Source organism: Heloderma suspectum, chromosome 1 (assembly GCF_057233095.1).
Source record: "Heloderma suspectum isolate Gila_16-S chromosome 1, 16-S_ref, whole genome shotgun sequence".
NCBI classification, from domain to species: domain Eukaryota; kingdom Metazoa; phylum Chordata; class Lepidosauria; order Squamata; family Helodermatidae; genus Heloderma; species Heloderma suspectum.
This window is the reverse complement of record NC_139458.1, coordinates 32,738,309-32,754,342: the sequence shown is the minus strand read 5'-3', so window position 1 is coordinate 32,754,342 and position 16,034 is coordinate 32,738,309. Positions and strand designations below refer to the sequence as shown.

At 44.5% G+C, this 16,034-nt stretch overlaps 1 protein-coding gene across 1 annotated transcript; it reads right to left on the bottom strand.

Annotated features, from left to right (window-relative positions):
- Positions 1 to 319: 319 nt before the first annotated feature.
- On the bottom strand, positions 320 to 9,239 carry LOC146357079 (alpha-1-antitrypsin-like). Its single transcript, XM_084839965.1, has 5 exons — positions 9,191 to 9,239; positions 7,072 to 7,752; positions 5,677 to 5,947; positions 3,056 to 3,203; positions 320 to 779 (listed from the first exon to the last, which is right to left on the bottom strand). Exons 2-5 carry the CDS (start codon positions 7,733 to 7,735, stop codon positions 582 to 584), a joined length of 1,281 nt encoding a protein of 426 aa, XP_084696091.1. The 5' UTR covers positions 7,736 to 7,752; positions 9,191 to 9,239; the 3' UTR covers positions 320 to 581.
- Positions 9,240 to 16,034: the final 6,795 nt, after the last annotated feature.

Genomic DNA, 16,034 nt, shown 5'->3' with positions numbered 1-16,034 from the left:
GGACAAGTAGCCATTGATTCCTTCCCAACCTTCTTCCAAATTGCATCCATATTTACTTGGTTCCACTGAATGTATTAGGGACCATAGAGAATTGTTCCCCGCTCATGTTGGCATAGTCCAGGGGAAAGCAACCTTTTTGGGTCTGAGGGTACATTTGACATTTTGAAAACATGTCCTGGGCACCACTGCAAATTGTGGGGGGGTAAACGTTGGGAACTCCCCTTCCACCTGGATTCTAACTTTTCCTGCCCACCTCCCAGTCTGGATTCTCACTTTTCTTGCCGACCCCTGGCATAGTCTCATGGGACTTTAATTTCTTAGGAACAAGCATTTTTATAGGATCTAGCTGTTTATCTAGCTGAGCTCCTGCCATGGGCAGAAAGGTGCTGCAGACATTGAAATGGTGACACTTAAAGTTAAATGACAAGATCACAATATTTATTATAACAATGCTTTGCAAGCATTGTCTTATTTAAGCTCAAAACCACTGGGATTAGTCGAAATCTAGTGCAAAGTAGAAAATTCATTTTCAATCATCCAGAAAGAGTATAATTGCAAATTTCTGATGGATAATCTAATGATCATATTTCTGCTGGATTCATAACTCTCCCTGAAAAGAGGATGGCATATGTTGCTTTATTAATAATTATCATCTGGAAGTTTTTGTTGAATTTGATGACAGTATTAGGACCACCAGACCTTGGAATAAGCTCTATAACAGTGACAGCAGCAGCCTCAGTTCCACTCTCATGAACATCCACAACAGCCTTGTGAATGGCCTGCAAGGAAATATAAACATTTCACTGTCTACAAATGCAATAGAGATTGGGCTACCCTAAAAATTGGTCTTTCACCGGTGATGGCAGGAAAATACAGCTATGATCCCTGGAAATATCAAAAAGGGCTAGATTAACTGCTGTGGCGCAGGCCCACCTCAGCCAAAAGGGGAGAAGGGGAATGTTGCCATAAGAACATAAGAAGAGCCCTGCTGGATCTGAACAAAAGTTACTCTAGTCTAGCATCCTGATTCTCACAGTGGCCAACCAGATGGCTGTGGGAAACCCACAAGCTAGACATGAGGACAATAGCAGCCTCCCCAGCAATGGTTATTCAGAAGCATGCCGATTCTGATACTGGAGGTAGTATATTGCCATCATTATTAGTAGCAATTGTTAGCTTTATCCTCTATGAATTTGCCTAAACCCATTCTAAAGCAATCGCCCCATTTTGTGGAAGCAAATTCCACTGAGTGCTGAATGAAGAAATACTTTATTTTGTTTGTTCTAAATCTCCCACCATTTAACGTCATTGGATGACCCCCAGGTTTTAGTATTATGAGAGATAGTATTATGGGGGGGGGGAACCTTTCTCTTTCCACTTTTTCCACACCATGCATAATTTGATAACCCCCCTTGTTAATTTTTTTTTTTTTCTAACCTGGATTGCCCCAAACATTGTAACTTCGTGTTCGGGGCAGGCACATACGTTTTGAGAGAAAAAGCAAAATTTTCATACATCCCTAATTTTACTCTTTCCTCATAGGGGAAAAAGCACAAGTCCAAATGGTACCCACTTCTTATATCCCTCCACTGTGAGAACTGCCCTTTTACTTCTGTTCACTGCTTCCTGTTCTTTAACAAGTTATCAATCCACAAGAGGACCCATCCTCTGATTGCATGACTGCTAAATTTGCTTAAGGGTTTTTGGTGTTGGGATATATGAGCAATTCATGTCAGTTCATTTATGACCAAAATATACCCCCTTCATATCTCCCAAACCTGAACACGAGCATGAGCACAATCTGAGTTCAAAGCTCTTACCTTCCTAAGCTAGTGATGCTGTTGATGCAGGGGAGGGGGACGAAGAATGCATATATTTTCAATGACAGAAGATTGCCTACTTTGGAATGCACACCTAAGTACATACCCAAATATGCATTCAAACACTTCACAATTTTCACGCGAAAAGAAAAGAAAAAGTGGCCATCTGATATGTACGTAAGTTGGACAGAGCTTCAAGATGGAACCTCAATGGATTTTGCTGATTTCCACATCCATACTTTGGTGAGAGACTTTGTCAAAAGCCATTTTGTCAATCCAAGTATATAATGTCTACCAGATCACCCCAATCCACATGCTAGCTGACCCTTCCAAAGAACTCTAAAAGGTTAGTGAGGCCGGACTTTCCTTTGCAGAAGCCATATTGATCCTTCTTCAGTAAGACTTGTCTGCAATATGATTGATACCTCTATCATTCCCTCACTTGTCAGGGACATGTTGGGGGAATGTGAGGGCTTTGGATTCAGCAGATATAAAGCCTCCCCCAGTTCAACCACAGCATGCCCCCTTTTTGCTGTTACAATCACTGGAGAACTGATGGCAGATTGGCAAGGACAGTGGAAGTTCCCACACCCACAATGGGGAGGTTTTCAAGGGCAGACCTCCTTCTCCATCTGCAACCTCTGTCTCCACAGGTGGAAGGGGCAATCCACTCTGTCCTATGGCCTTTGAGATGCCTCCCAGGTACCATAGAAGCACAACCTTAGACATTTTTTTTAAAAGATGTAACTTCAGGGATTTAGCATTCACCATCAACAGGTTACAGTTTTTCACTAACATGCCCCTCAGTTCTACAATTTCAGGATACACCACTGTACTTTTGACTTCTCTTTGTAGTTGACATAAAAATGGCTTCTCATTATCTCAAGCTGGTGGCAAGGCCTCATCCTATTCTTTTGGATCCCAAATTGTGCTAGCAATTACTATTCTTGACTTCCTAACTTTGATACATGAGTACTGAAATATACTCTGCATGGGGGTATGTGTGGTGACTTTAGAAAAGTGGTAGCTGGTGTTCCTGAAGTGACATCACAGAGAGTTACCCTAACAGCAACCCCTGCTGAATCCCTCTTGAATGAATTGCTTACTGTCCGTGCTTAGATAACGTGGCAATTACTATAGTAAACAAGTGAGCATGCCTCACTGATTTTTAATGGTATCTGATTAAAGTTAAAAGACATGGCAATATTTAGCCCCAATCCCACTCACATACTTACTTTGGAAACTTTCAACTTGCATTCTTCAGTAATTCCAGACAGATCAGCTTTGTCACTGAAGGCATCAGTCACACCCAGTATCTGCAACATGTCTTTGACATCATAGGATGCAGAAATGGAAAATTTTGGAATGTACAGGTGTATTTCTCTGGTTAACAAAGGAACAACAACAATCCACATATCAGATAATGTGCACAATGCATTTGAATTAGAACACATCTAAGAGTATGGCATTTGCAGTGTCTGAGGTATATATAATTAAGAGAGCGGTCCTATGGCCCCCAGAGAGTGTCTCTTTGTGTGTGTGTGTGTGTGTGTGTGTGTGTAGGGGATAGGATTGCTTGGTTTACTGGCTCCGAGGCCAGAGACAGGGCTCCAACCTTGGAGCCAGTAAACCACGCTCCCCTCCCACTCTCCCTTCCCTTCATAGCTGGGGCACAGAGAACCATACTGGCTACCTCTCCGTGCTTGGAGTGTGGAGACGGGGAAAAAGGGGGCAGTCCTGGGGAAGAGGAGACTGGAGAAACAGCCTTACACAGCTTCCTATGCTCATCCCAGTCTCCTTCCCTCCTGCTCCAAAGTGCCATAGCTAGACAAGTGAAATCACCCATCTCGCAAAAATGGAGGGCAGCTGGAGCACGGAGGTGAGGATTGCCTCAGTGCTCCAGCCACCCTGCATTAGGATATTTGGCAGCCTCCGAAGTTGGAGGCTGCTGACTATCAACATAGGATTGCACCCTAGATGGGGGATAGTATTGTATATTTATATAGGTTTATCATTTGTGCCAATAATAGTCTGGTTTCTGTGCCCACCTTTGCTTGTGTCTTCCCTCTGCCGTTCTAGAGTGTTAGTGAGTGCCATAACTAGAGAACGAATAGAGAGTAGCAAAGCCTGGCCTCTAAAACAAATTAACTTTCTCTTGGAGTCAACTGACTCGGGAATGTCAAATTCTAGTCATGGAATGGCCTAATTGCTCATGCAATGGATACCCAGGAGCCATGGCCATAAGTTCTCACCAAAAAAGTAACTTCCAGGTGAAATTGACTCAAAAGTGTTTAATTGATGGATGTCTTATGTTTATGGTTGTTTGTTTTGGGGATTGTTTGTTTGAAGTTGTTTTAGATATATGTTTCTTTTGTGTCTATTGCCTGTTCATGTGTTTTTTATGTAAATGGTTTTTAATCTCTCTGTATTGTATTTTTAATGTTTTTAATCTTTGTTAACCACCCAGAGAGCTCTAGCTATTGGGCGATATAGAAATGTTAATAATAAAAAGGGTTAAGCAACTTCCCTTGTTGATTTCCTATTCCAGATTAACCCTTTCAAAGTTGCTTTATAGGAAAGAAACATATCTTTGGGTTTTCTTAGATACTTCTGCAAGGTACTGTATGTGTATTTGAACCTTCAAAGGCTAAATAAGCATTCAATAAACAAAACCCTTTTAGTTTAACATGTTGTGTTAAGGGCTTTCCATGTTATGTCAAGCTCCAAAATGCGGGGAAATTACAGCTAAGGTTAAAATAACCTTAACAAATGTGTTATTCAGGCAATATGCATATGATGCAGTGTTCTGTGCTGTAGTTACTTCTAGTTTCACCCCTACCTTGGAGCTATACAGCTGTCCGTGGCAGAGTGGTGGACCTAATTCCCAGTTTTGTCTGTTTGCTTAAATAGGCACATGGAATCAATGCAACGGAAGCCACCATTCCACATTACCAGTACCTAACTGGCAACCAGTACCATCCATATAAAATGACAGCGTTAGAAGGAAGGTATTGATGGGAGAGATTGCCCATGCTGGCACCGCTAACACAGCGTCAACCCCCCCTCCCCCCACACACAAATGGGGTGCTGAGGCAACAACAAATATACAACATAAAATGCCTTTTTAAGGACATTAAGGGCACCATCCTACCTGGAGGCCAGTCAGCCTCTGAACTCGGAGGCTGAAGGGCATCCTACACATAGCAGGAGGAGTGCAGAGGTGATTTTCGCCCCCACACTCCCCCTGCTCTGCATTTTAGCTAGATGGGCGTTTTAGTGCATATAGCTGAGGCATTAGGGAGCAAGAGGGAAGGAGGCTGGGGCAGCCGGAGGACTGTTTATAACCCAGCCGCCCTGGTCTCCTCTCCTCCCCACCCACAGAACCACCCTTTTCCCCTCCTCTCTGACCTCACATTCTTGAGCTCATAGAGGCAGCTGGCACGGTTCTGTCCACACTGGCTGCAATGGGGGGAGGGGAAGCAGTGGGGAGCTTGGACTCCTGGGTCTGAAGTTGGAGTGCTGACTCTGACCTTGGATCCAGGAATCCAAATCATCCTGTGGTGCCCCAGACACTGTCTAGGGGCCATAGGATCACTCTGTAAGGAAAGGGTCATGGTTAAGTGGTAGAGTACATTCTTGGCCTGCAGGACTTGGAAAGACCACTGGACAGCCATGGCGACAGCCAGCTGACATAGACAATACTGTATCAGATGGACAAATGATTTCCCTTGCTATAAGGCAGCATCCTATATACCCAGTTTAGTTTTAAAGCAAATGCCTGTCTCCTGTTCTAGAATACATTGTAAGTCATCATAATACAGCATCAACATTTATTCCCAGTGCTAAGAAGACTTACTCATATGTAAAGGATTTTTTCCATTTAGCCAGTGTTTCTATAGCCAAAGCCCTCTCCACAAGCTGCATTTTCCCTACATCTGGCAGAATGAACAAGGCAGAAGTATTTCCTTTATATGGAACTTCCACCACCCAGCAAGATAGATCGTTATCACGGAGAAAGTTGTAACTGCCTTGTCGGTGCATCATGTGTACTTTCACAGTTGTGACTGCATCTACGAAAAAATCTTCTTCTGTAGTCAAGTCAGTGTCAAAAGGGTTTTCCCAATAGCCTATGGGAAAAAAAGAACACACCTGAGTGCTAACTTCTGAATAGGCAGAGTTCTCTATAATACATATTTATTTTTGTAAATAAAAGAAATGCGAGGGGCCTGGAATTATGTATAAAGAAAATAAATCCCAAATCAACAGGGAGAGCAATCCTACAGATAGGATTTTTCAGTTTCCTGGATCTGCGCTCATAGACACGGCTATGAGCCTGGAAACCGTGCTGCCTGCCCCTTCCTCCTCGTAGCCGGCACAGACAGAACTGCAATGGCTGCTTCTCCGTGCCTGCTCATGCTAGTAACACAAAGCATGGGCAGGGCAAAAAGAGGGCATTCCCGGGGTTGGGAAGGAGACAGCAGAAGCTGTTTTAGACAGCTTCCTAGGTGGTCTCCAGCCCCGTTCCCACCCCCTCCCCAAAGCCACCCTTGGACGCCCAAAATTGGGTGGTATGGAAAACTGCAGGGCTGCTGGAGCCGGAGGAACTCCTCTCCCCTTTGCTTCTGCTGCCTTGCATTGGATAGGCAGTCACCTCCAACTTCAGAGGCGGTTGGAGGCAACCATGTATCTCAATAGGATTGCACCCTAGATGGACAATGCAAGTCACTTGGGTAAGAGCAAAAGCACTAGCGGGTAAAGCAGGACACTAGTAGAGATATGTCCTGAGTTCAGGAGCACAATGTACTCTTTACTAGAAATATCCCTTATTGACTCTGACTTTGAACTGGAAGACAACTCAGAAATCAAACACATCAACCACCACCACCATTTCCCTCTTAAAAAAAAAAAAACACAAAACTTCAGGATTCCTGCTACCAATTTAATTCTGCCATATTCTGTTCCAAAACCAAACCTCCCGCTAACCACCCATGATTTTCTTATGCTGCCTGGATGTTGACTGGGTTGGATTCAGATTTACTCACGCTCAGAGTAAACCCTTTGAAATCAAAGGGATTTAAGTCAGTCAGGGCTAAACGGTCCCATCGATTTCAGTTGATCTATTCTATGCATGATTTAAGTCCATATTCAAGTATTTGCATCTAGAAATTATTTATTTCTAGAAATAAATTTATTTGAAATCTCCTGAATATTTTACTGTCCCCAAATATTATGTATTTTTCTCTCAACATACCTTTGAAGAAAATATAGTTCACAATAACCATTACAGTGTCTGAATCAAGGCCATCAACCGCGTGGACTATTTTGCCATGAGTTTTGTTCTGCACATAATTATTGATCTGCTTTTCAGCTGATGGAGAATGGCTGAAGTTGCAAGAAAAGCCTTCAGCTTCATACATGCTCTTGGCATTGTCCAGAAATGCAGGCAGTATCTTCAAGGATTCTTTTATGAACAAGGCATTCCCTATGGTTACATGTGCTTTATCATTTGGACGGGTAAGCATTTGGATGAGCTGGTGGAAACCTTTGTGTATCACATTCTCCTCAATCTCTGACAAGTTAAATGCAAGTGCTTTGTAAATCTGGCTTTGGGTTTCAGATTTGGCACCCAGGGTCAGCAATGAAAAAGCTGCAGAGATGCTAATAGGAGAAAAGAAAATATTTTTGGCAGTTGCATCAGAAGCTATCTGCCTGTAGAATTTGAATGCAAAGTTAGCATTGCTGGGAGCAATCTGATCATAGTATCTGACTTTATTTCCCTGTTCTTCCAAAGAGGGTTCTTGATCTTCAAATATGATTTTATCTCTGTCACTATCAGGTTCATTGTGGTGTCCTTGAACGTGATGGCAATGGACTTGAAGAACAATCAGTAATGAGGAGAAATAAATGTACTTCATTGGGATCTGTAGTTTTTCTGCCAAAAGATTCCAAAGAAACAATGTTTACTTAAATTATCCTGCTCATTTAAGGAACTGGTTTTTGTTCAAGAGGGCATTTCATTGGAAATTCATGGGGCTTGTAAACAGGGCAGGAAATAAAGGAGCACAACAGAGGTAAATGGGTTGAAGTAAGGCCACATTTATTAAACATTACAATAGGATGTGCAGAGGTGGCTGAATGTGTAGGAAGCTAATTTCTTAAGGGTCCTGCAGGCAACTGCAGGACGAACTGGTCCCACAATTTCCCCTAAATCACATATGAGTAGGGAGGGAGCTTCCCAGTTCACCCCGATCCCACGCGGATGAGCCAGGTTAGCCTACAAGGCAACCTGTACCATACCCATGGGTCATCCAGCCCAGTCTTTGGAATTGCCATTCGCGCTAAAGGTGCCTCAAGAGTAGGGGTGTCGGAGGGATCTGTCTGGGGGACAGTTCACTGGGCTTTCAGCAGCTCCCCCCCCCAAACTCTGGCTTGCTTATCTGTGAGCTGGTTCAATCTGTATCGAGTTGGACCAGCATGCAGGTTTTGGGGCTGTTATTTTTTTAATTGCCATTTACGCAAATTGCAGCCACAATTTGTGTAATTTATCTAACATTTCAGCCATATTTTGTGCAAAATGTGCCTGCAATTTGTGCAAAATTATGCATATTATGGCCGCAGTTTGCACAAATGCGGCTGTCTAGCTGCAAATGCAGGGCAGGAGAAATGTGGAGGGAACGATCCCCTCTGTGCTTTTCCTGCCCTGCATTCGATAGGTGGTTGCCTCTGAGTTCGGCGGCGGCTGCCTATCCCCATAGGATTGCACCCTTAATCTGCAATACTGTTCCTCTCCCTGCCCCCTGACACTCAGTGCAGAATAGACAAAGAAAAGACAAAATAGACAAAGAAAAGAAACCTAGCCAGTAGGTAAAAACAAAAATCTACTTGGCTCCCAAAGTGTTTTTGTTTTTTGGAAATCTGCACTATTGCCCTGCTTTTCTGCATAACAGAATGAAAGCCCACCATCTGATCCGGCCACATGGTGCCATGTTGGAATCTGGCTCTCTTGGGCTGCATTGCACCACATTTTGCAGAAATGTGGGAACTTTTTCCCTGGTGTTATATTGGAAAACAGATGAAGTCCCATAAAAAACAAGCTCTCTGATACGTTGCATCCTGATATCTGCATTTTGACCCATGCAGAATAAAAGAAGTCTATCTAGCCTAACAAGGAATTGTTTGTTAGCGTTTTTGTCACTCGGGCTTGAGTTAATGGCTGTTAGTTTGTAATTCTGTCATGTGTTGCTTCCCTGATTTTTGTTACAAAGCAGACTGAGGGAAGCACATGAGGATGGGGGTGGGATGGGGTGAAAGACTGCGGAGGACTCAGTAAAAACATAAATACATAAAAGGAAAATCTATATCATACTTACAGAATCTCCAAAAGAATCCTATGGTATTCTGCTGGTTATGCTACTCCTCACTTAGTTGGCTATGTACCAGACTTATATAATCCCCAGTTTTCAGTATTAACCATTAAGCAGAGCAAATATGGGTTATCAAAGAGGGCAGAGAGCAGAACATGATGCAATGGCCACCATGTTCTTATCTTATCTCTGCACTTTTGTGCAACAGTACCAACAGTTAAGGAATCCTTTGCCTTGGCCCTATTTCTTTTTTTTTTTTGATATAATTTATTTTATTTTTAAAGAAAACAACAACAACTACAACATAAAGACACAATACACATAGACTAAAATATCTCGTAAGGTTGTAAGATATCTACCTTTGGCTCCCCTTACACAACAATGCTTATTATTATTCTCTACTTCTTATCTTAGTTGTATATCATACATTGAGTTCACAGACAGTATCTCATTTGTTTCTCTCCTAATTTTTAACAACAACAACGACAATAAGGAGAACTAACCATCTCAAAGTTCAAAATTCACATACATAGATATCATTTTTCTCTATTTCTTGTACAAATTCTATAAAAGGTTTCCATTCTAACATAAATTTAGTTGTTGATCCTTCTTTAATTATAATAGTAAGTTTTGCCATCTCTGCCAGTTCCATCATTTTCATGATCCACTCGCTCACAATTGGTACAGTTTCATTCTTCCACTTTTGTACATACAATAACCTTGCAGCCGTTGACATGTAGAGAAAGAGGGTTCCCCCCTTTTTTACGTGTTTATCTGTTAGTCCTAATAAAAAAGTTTCTGGCTTTAATTCTATAGTAGTCTTTAATATTCTTTGAGCTAAAGACTGTATTCATTTCCAAAATATTTTAGCTTTTTTACAAGTCCACCATAAGTGATAAAAAGTTCCATCCTGATCTTCACATTTCCAACATTTTCCAGAAACACCCTTATACATTTTAGACAGTTTAAACGGTGACATATACCATCTATACATCATCTTATAAAAATTCTCCTTAAGATTTGTACACAAAGTAAATTTTAGAACTTTTCCCCACATCCTTTCCCACTCTTCCATTAATATATTATGACCAACATTTTGTGCCCATTTTATCATAGTCTTTTACTTGCTCATCCTCTTTCTCATACCTTAACAGTAATTTATACAGTTTAACAATAACATGTTCATTATTTGTACACAGTGCTGTTTCAAACTCAGATTCTGTTTGTTCAAATCCACCATTTTTGTCATCTATTTTAAACCTTTCTTTAATTTGCAAATATGAGAACCATTGGCAGTCATGACCTTCTTCCAATATGTTTTCCCTTGATTTTAACTTATATTCCCTTGTGACAATTCCAGTAAAACACTATATCTTATCCATTTATGCATTCTATCCAATTCTCTTCTATGCATTGCTTCTTGTGATGATATCCAACATGGTGCTTTTTGATAAAACCATAATTTATATTTATTCCAAATTCTTAATACAGCCCATCTTATATAATGCTTATTAAAATCTACATCCACTTTTGTTTTATCATACCACAAATAACCATGCCACCCATATCTCAATTCACATCCTTCTAATTCTAAAAGTCTTCTATTTTTCAACATCACCTGGTGCTTGATTCACATCAAGCACCAGGCAGAAAAATAGGTTTTAAACCTGGGCCCTATTTCTGATGGTCTAAAACCATTCCTCTCTAGGTTGTGCAACTGGAAACAGTGGGGATCTTCTACAGCCATTTCACAGATGGAAATAAGAATGCTCCTGTGAATGCACTGGGTTGGGGGGACTTGGCCAGTGGGCAAGCCATACCCACTTCATACTATGAATGCTCTTAAGCAGAATGCAGGAAATAATGAGGTGAATGTAGTGAATCATTAGGAATGTAATGAGCTGAATTGTAAATATCATTACAATCCCATCATGGTAATGCTATATCCCTCTTGCACATTTATACCTTGTAGGACACACAAGGACATTTGTTGTGGTATATTGGATAATGTGGAATATAAGGCAGGAAATGATACTACAAAAGTGATTTATGTGTAATGTGCCCCAACAATTATCAGTGCACTTTAATATTGCTATAAAGCAGTAGTGTAAATCTAGCCCCAATGTGGATTTGCCCCATTTTATAGGTGGTGAACACCATCTTTGGGATGACTCTTCACCTTAATCGATGAATCTATGAACTCCAAAGACATGCATTAAGTATGTATTATATAGTCAAGGCATTAAGCATCTGGAAAACATATGCCCATTTTAACAGAAGGGAAACATCAAAGCCTGATAGATGACAACAAACACTGTCCTTAATAGGTGGCCAGATGGATTCAGGGTCTTCTTTACAAGTATACATACTCTTGGGCAGCAAATGATATAGATGTTTCCCCCAGAGAAGAGGGCGAAGGAACAAGGGGAGCTGCAGGTGGACAGGTAGAGGAAGAAGGAAGAGGCTGGAAAATAACCTGGAACCCACATTCGAAACGGGAGGCAATCTCCACCCTAACGTCCACAGGTTGACTTCCCCAAAAGAGACACAAATGGTTTCTACTTAAACAGAACTTTCTGGGGCTGTAGTGCCAAAGGAGCTTGCAAGGGTACTGGAGGATACAGGGGTGGTGCAACTACTTGAATAAAAGAACTCCACTTTGAACATTAACAGTGATAGCTGGATGATTTCCACTGCTAATTACATGAATAGTGTCATGTATAGTTGGCCCTAGAAAACCCCCAGAAGATTCCTCCAAGCACTTTGGAATATAGCATGTTGTTGGACTAAGAATGCATCCAATACTTTCATGAGCACATTGGCTGACCTCTGTCACATTCCCTTGCCCCCCCCCCTTCCTCATGCACACACACAAGAAGAGAGGCTTCAGTCTCATGCCTTTAATTCACTATCAACAGGTTCATTACAGATGCAAATCCTTGAAGACTCTCAGGCTACAAAGGAATGGCAACAGGGGATCCAAATTGGAACTACTATGTTGCCAGCCGTTTGAAACATGACTTGCTGGTAGGGGTGTACAGATTCCCCACCGTCTGTTCCGGTGGGGAATCTGTGTGTGGGGGGAGGCAATCCGTCCCCCCCCCTGGAATCCTCCAGAGTGGCTCTGCTCCGCTCGGATTCCGGGGGGGGGACTGGCTTGGGGGCACTTACCTTTCCTCCTGCCAGCCAGAGCTGTTTTGCCTCCTCCCTGTCCCTGCTGATTGCCAAGTCTTAAAAAAAAAAAAAAAGGCGATTGGGAGGATGTTCCCATAGACTTATATGCAAATAGAGTCATGAATCTTGCGTATAAGTCTACGTGACCATAGGCTTATATGCAAGATTCACTGCTCTATTTTGCATATAAGTCTATGGGCACATCATGCTGATCGCATGTGCCCATAGACTTATACGCAAAATAGAGTGGTGAATCTTGCGTATAAGCCTATGGACATGTAGACTTATACGCAAGATTCATGATTCTATTTGCGTATAAGTCTATGGGCACATCCTCCCGATCACCATTTTTTTTTTTTTTAAAGACATGGCAATCGGCAGGGACAGGGAGGAGATGAACAGCTGTGGCTGGCAAGAAGCAGCCAAGTGCCGTTCTGCCTCCACTCCTCCTGGAGCAGAGGTAAGTGGTCCTGATCCGCTGCGGATTCCTGAGGCCGGATTCCAAAGAATCCAGTCTCATTGGAATCCGCAGCGGATTTCTCTGACATTCCTACTTGCTGGCTAGAATAACTTAGGGAGGGATGCCCCTCCCTTCCAGTGATGCTCCCCTACATCGACCCTCACGCATTGCCAACTGGGTCGACTGTCTGAGCTCCACCTCTAACTTTTCCCTCTTCGTTCTGCACCACAGTCTAGTAGGGATGTCAGAGAATTCCACCACGGACTCCAGTGAGGCTGGATTCTTAAGAATCTGGCCCCCCAGAATCCGTGGCAGAATGGCCTCCCCCCGCCCCCCTGTGGAGTCCCTGACGGAGTGTGCCTGGTGGCGGATGAGGTGACTCCGGCGGCTCCAGCCTATCACAGCAAAGAGCAGGGATGCAAATGGCAGCCGCTATGCCATTTGCACCCCTGCTCTTTACCGTAATAGGCTACGTAAGTATTTAAGTAGCCTGTCATGGCTTGGCATCCACGCAAATGGTGTAGCGGCCACCATTTGCATGGCTGCCTTTTGTCGTGATAGGCTACACAAATACTTACGTAGCCTATCACGGCTTGGCAGCCACGCAAATGGCGGCCGGTGTAGTGGCCGCCATTTGCGGCCGCAGTAGCCCGGCTGGCGGCTCTGTGGAGTCACCGCGGAGTGGAGCCAGCCAGGGAGGATTCTGGAGGGAAGGGACGGAGCGCCTCCCCCCCCAGCGCAGATGCCCCGAAATGGAGCCAGGTAAGTGTTTCGTACATCCCTACAGTCTAGGGATGTTGCAGAAATCCTCCATGGACCACAATGAGGCTGGATTCTATTGAATCCGGCCCCCTGAAGTCTACGGAGGATCAGATCTCCTACCTGCACTTCCAGGAGGAATCCTCGCCGGCCAGATCCTCCCTGCTGGCCGGCTCCGGAGCGCCAGTGATACGGCCGCCTTTGCTGTATTGCTAGCTGGGAGGATTGACTGAGGATGCTAATGGTGTCCAGGACGCCATTTGCGGCCATAAAGATCTTAGTTTAAGGTAAATGCAGCTGTAAATGGCTGCATTTACCTTAAACTAGGGGTGTATGAACCCCACTCACCCGTCCGGTTGGGGCATCTGCTGAGGCGGGGGAGGCGATCCTTCCCTCCCCCCGGAATCCTCCCCAGCTGGCACCGCTCCGCGGCGAGTCCATGGAGCTGCCGGCAGGGCCCATCTGAAGCCAGACTTCTGTCTGCTGCCAATCTGCATCCACAAATGGTGTCCGGCGTAGTGGACGCCATTTGAGTCCCTGCTTTAGCCGTGATAGGCTACGTAAATATTTACATAGCCTATCACAGAAAAGAGCAGGGACGCAAATGGCATCTGCTACGACATTTGCATCCCTGCTCTTTTCGTGATAGGCTTAGGGATGTACAAAACTTTTCGCGGAATCTTTCGCAGTGGGGAGGAAGGCGTTCCGTCCCTCCCCCCGGAATCCTCAATGGGGGGTGAGGCGATCCGGTCCTCCACCCCGGAATCCTCGACAGCTGGTGGCTCCGGTGGCAGCGGCTCCGGTGGCTGGTCTCCTGGCCGGCCGCGGCCAGGCTGCTGCCGCCGCCACTGCCATCCTGGCTTGCAGCCGTGATAGGGTACATAAGAATTTACGTAGCCTATCATGGCTGGGTAAAAAAAAACCCCCCAAAACCCAGCGTACACAAATGGCGGCGGCTACGGTGGCTGCCATTTGCATTCCCTATTTTTCACCGATTTATCTTACGTAAATATTTACGTAAGATAAAATGGTGAGAAAAAGGGGAACGCAAATAGTGCCCACTACGCTATTTGCGTTCCCCTTTTTTTCGCTGTTTTATCTTACGTAAATATTTACGGAAGATAAATCAGTGAAAAATAGGGAATGCAAATGGTGGCAGCCATAGCCGCCGCCATTTGCGTATGCTGGGTTTTGTTTTTTGTTTTTTTACCCAGCTGTGATAGGCTATGTAAATTCTTACATACCCTATCACGGCTGCAAGCCAGGACGGCAATGGCGGCGGCAGGAGCCCGGCCATGGCTGGCCAGGAGACCAGCCACCGGAGCTGCCGCCGCCGGAGCCACTGCCGCATCCGCCGCATCTGCCCCAGGTAAGTTCCATCCTGGGGGATTCCGCGGGGTGGGGGTGGGGGGCAGGAGGCCGTTCCGCCACGGATTCCGGGGGGCCAGATTCTAAAGAATCTCACTGGAATCCATGGTGGAATTCTCTGCCATCCCTAGATAGGCTATGTAAATCTTTACATAGCCTATCATGAAAAGAGTAGCGACGCAAATGGATAGCGACGCAAATGGTAAATGCAGTCATTTACAGCTGCATTTACCTTAAACTAAGGCCTTTACGGCTGCAAATGGCATCCTGGACACCATTTGCGTCCACAGGCAGTAGTCCCCTTCAGCCAGGGATACGGTATGGTGGCTGTATCGCTGGCAATTCGGAGCAGGCCAGTGGCTCTGCAGAATCGCCGCGGAGCGGAGCCAGCTGAAGAGGATTCCGGGAGGGGGGGAACGGATCACCTCCCCCCCTGCAACCCCCCCCCCCGAAACGGCAGGTAAGTGTTCCACCCATCCCTACCACAGTCTAGCTTCCCTCAGGTCACACCCCGCACTCCCCTCCTCCTCCTGGGTTCTCACAGAGGAGGGAAAGTTAGTGGTGGGAGGGCTTCAGGCCCAGCCATCTTGGTGTTAGCATCCTGAGAAGCATGCCTATCCATATCTGAACTCACTCGGGAAGATGCGCCCCCTTGTTCTGGCTGCTCCCCTTCTGAATCTGAACTGCTATCTCCATACACTCAGAATCAGTCCTGACAACCTCCGACAAACTACACGTCTTGCCCATTGTGATAAGCTATTAAAGATAATGCTTCTCAGAGATAGTTTAGTCTCTCTCAGCTCTTTGAGAAAGCTAACTATTTTTCCAGTTTGGTCTTAAACAAGAGATAGCTGGCTCATCATGGAGACACTTTTCTCATATATACTCCTAAGCTCAATTAGTCTTCCAAACAAAACTTGCCTGTCTGCTCTACAGCTTCTCACTCAGGACTCGTCTTCGCCTCCTTCCACCACCCCCTTCCTTCTGTCCTTGATCAGTTTTAAATTTTCCCCTTTGTGGGTTGGGCTCATTAACTGCACATGACAGCCAGCTCCTACCTCCTTTGGGACTGCTGCAATTACTTTCAGG